Here is a 3126-nt window from a genome sequence, read left to right as displayed (position 1 = left end):
AGTCATGTCTCAAATTACTCATGTACTGTATCCCCGAATGTTATTTTATGAAAGAAATTGATCTAATCTGCATTTGAATGAATCAACACTCTCCCCATCCACCGTCTCCCCAGGGAGCCTGTTCCATAGATTGACCACTCACTCACTGAAATATTGACTCCACAAATTGGTTTTGAATTTCCCCCCTTCCAGCACAGGCTGTGTCCTCAGCAGGGTGGGGAGGTTCTACTGTTCTGGACAACGTGGAACAGCTCGTCATGGTCTACATTATTTTAGAATCCTGAAAACGTAAATCATATCACCTTTCAATCTTCTCGTTTCCAGTGAGAACCTGCCCAATTTAGATAATTCGTAAAAACACAATTTTTTTTCCCGTTTCAGGAGGCCTGTCGATCTCCACAGAGGAAAGGCTGGTGAGCCACCTTCTGAACCCAGCTCACTACAACAAGCTAATCCGCCCAGCAACCAACGGCTCGCAGCTGGTCTCGGTCCAGCTGATGGTCTCTCTGGCGCAGCTCATCAGCGTGGTGAGTGCACTCCGCGAGAGGGGGAACAGACAGCGAGAGGGGGAGAGACAGCGAGAGGGGGAGGGGGAGAGACAGCGAGAGGGGGAGGGGGAGAGACAGCGAGAGGGGGAGGGGGAGAGACAGCGAGAGGGGGAGGGGGAGAGACAGCGAGAGGGGGAGGGGGAGAGACAGCGAGAGGGGGAGGGGGAGAGACAGCGAGAGGGGGAGGGGGGAGAGACAGCGAGAGGGGGAGGGGGAGAGACAGCGAGAGGGGGAGGGGGAGAGACAGCGAGAGGGGGAGAGACAGCGAGAGGGGGAGAGACAGCGAGAGGGGGAGGGGGAGAGACAGCGAGAGGGGGAGGGGGAGAGACAGCGAGAGGGGGAAGGGGAGAGACAGCGAGAGGGGGAGGGGGAGAGACAGCGAGAGGGGGAGAGACAGCGAGAGGGGGGAGGGGGAGAGACAGCGAGAGGGGGAGGGGGAGAGACAGCGAGAGGGGGAGGGGGAGAGACAGCGAGAGGGGGAGGGGGAGAGACAGCGAGAGGGGGAGGGGGAGAGACAGCGAGAGGGGGAGGGGGAGAGACAGCGAGAGGGGGAGGGGGGAGAGACAGCGAGAGGGGGAGGGGGAGAGACAGCGAGAGCGGGAGGGGGAGAGACAGCGAGAGCGAGAGGGGGGAGAGACAGCGAGAGCGAGAGGGGGAGAGACAGCGAGAGCGAGAGGGGGAGAGACAGCGAGAGGGGGAGAGACAGCGAGAGGGGGAGGGGGAGAGACAGCGAGAGGGGGAGGGGGAGAGAGCGAGAGAGGAGAGCGAGAGGGGGAGGGGGAGAGACAGCGAGAGGGGAGGAGGGGGAGGGGAGAGACAGCGAGAGGGGGAGGGGGAGAGACAGCGAGAGGGGGAGGGGGAGAGACAGCGAGAGGGGGAGGGGGAGAGACAGCGAGAGGGGGAGGGGGAGAGACAGCGAGAGGGGGAGGGGGAGAGACAGCGAGAGGGGGAGGGGGAGAGACAGCGAGAGGGGGAGGGGAGAGACAGCGAGAGGGGGAGGGGGAGAGACAGCGAGAGGGGGGAGGGGGAGAGACAGCGAGAGGGGGAGGGGGAGAGACAGCGAGAGGGGGAGGGGGAGAGACGAGAGAGAGGGGGAGAGGGGGAGAGAGAGCGAGAGAGAGCGAGAGGGGGAGGGGGAGAGACAGCGAGAGGGCGGAGGGGGAGAGACAGCGAGAGGGGGAGGGGGAGAGACAGCGAGAGGGGGAGGGGGAGAGACAGCGAGAGGGGGAGGGGGGAGAGACAGCGAGAGCGAGGGGGGGAGAGAGAGCGAGAGCGAGAGGGGGAGAGAGAGCGAGAGGGGGAGGGGGAGAGACAGCGAGAGCGAGAGGGGGAGAGACAGCGAGAGGGGGAGGGGGAGAGACAGCGAGAGGGGGAGGGGGAGAGACAGCGAGAGGGGGAGGGGGAGAGACAGCGAGAGCGAGAGGGGGGGAGAGAGAGCGAGAGCGAGGGGGGAGAGAGAGCGAGAGGGGGAGGGGGGAGAGACAGCGAGAGGGGGAGGGGGAGAGACAGCGAGAGGGGGAGGGGGAGAGACAGCGAGAGGGGGAGGGGGAGAGACAGCGAGAGGGGGAGGGGGAGAGACAGCGAGAGGGGGAGGGGGAGAGACAGCGAGAGGGGGAGGGGGAGAGACAGCGAGAGCGAGGGGGGGAGAGACGAGCGAGAGCGAGAGGGGGAGAGAGAGCGAGAGCGAGAGGGGGAGAGAGCAGCGAGAGGGGGAGGGGGAGAGACAGCGAGAGCGAGAGGGGGAGAGACAGCGAGAGGGGGAGGGGGAGAGACAGCGAGAGAGAGGGGAGAGGGGGAGAGACAGCGAGAGGGGGAGGGGGAGAGACAGCGAGAGGGGGAGGGGGAGAGACAGCGAGAGCGAGAGGGGAGAGACAGCGAGAGGGGGAGGGGGGAGAGACAGCGAGAGGGGGAGGGGGAGAGACAGCGAGAGCGAGAGGGGGAGAGACAGCGAGAGGGAGCGAGAGGGGGAGAGACAGCGAGAGGGGGAGGGGAGAGCGAGAGACAGCGAGAGGGGGAGGGGGAGAGACAGCGAGAGGGGGAGGGGGAGAGAGAGCGAGAGGGGGAGGGGAGAGACAGCGAGAGGGGGAGGGGCGAGAGACAGCGAGAGGGGGAGGGGCGAGAGACAGCGAGAGCGGGAGGGGGAGAGACAGCGAGAGGGGGAGGGGGAGAGACAGCGAGAGGGGGAGGGGGAGAGACAGCGAGAGGGGGAGGGGGAGAGACAGCGAGAGGGGGAGGGGGAGAGACAGCGAGAGGGCGGAGGGGGAGAGAGAGCGAGAGGGGGAGGGGGAGAGAGAGCGAGAGGGGGAGGGGAGAGACAGCGAGAGGGGGAGGGGGAGAGACAGCGAGAGGGGGAGGGGAGAGACAGCGAGAGGCGGAGGGGGAGAGACAGCGAGAGGGGGAGGGGGAGAGACAGCGAGAGCGGGAGGGGGAGAGACAGCGAGAGCGACGGGGGGGAGAGACAGCGAGAGGGGGAGGGGGAGAGAGTGCGAGAGGGGGAGGGGGAGAGACAGCGAGAGGGGGAGGGGGAGAGACAGCGAGAGGGGGAGGGGGAGAGAGAGAGAGAGACAGCGAGAGAGAA

General features: G+C 65.9%; 1 protein-coding gene across 1 annotated transcript in view; it reads left to right on the top strand.

Annotated features, from left to right (window-relative positions):
- Positions 1–389: 389 nt before the first annotated feature.
- The window catches only part of LOC137306676 (neuronal acetylcholine receptor subunit beta-2-like), a 10919-nt gene continuing 8182 nt past the window's right edge, over positions 390–3126 (top strand). Inside the window, exon 1 of the mRNA XM_067976019.1 lies at positions 390–527. Within this exon, the coding sequence (XP_067832120.1) occupies positions 498–527 (30 nt within the window). The 5' untranslated portion in view covers positions 390–497. The remainder of the gene's footprint in view (positions 528–3126) is intronic.

This window comes from Heptranchias perlo, chromosome 44 (genome assembly GCF_035084215.1).
Source record: "Heptranchias perlo isolate sHepPer1 chromosome 44, sHepPer1.hap1, whole genome shotgun sequence".
Taxonomy (NCBI): Eukaryota; Metazoa; Chordata; class Chondrichthyes; order Hexanchiformes; family Hexanchidae; genus Heptranchias; species Heptranchias perlo.
Note: the sequence above shows the minus strand (reverse complement) of the source record. Positions and strands in the feature narration are given on the sequence as shown.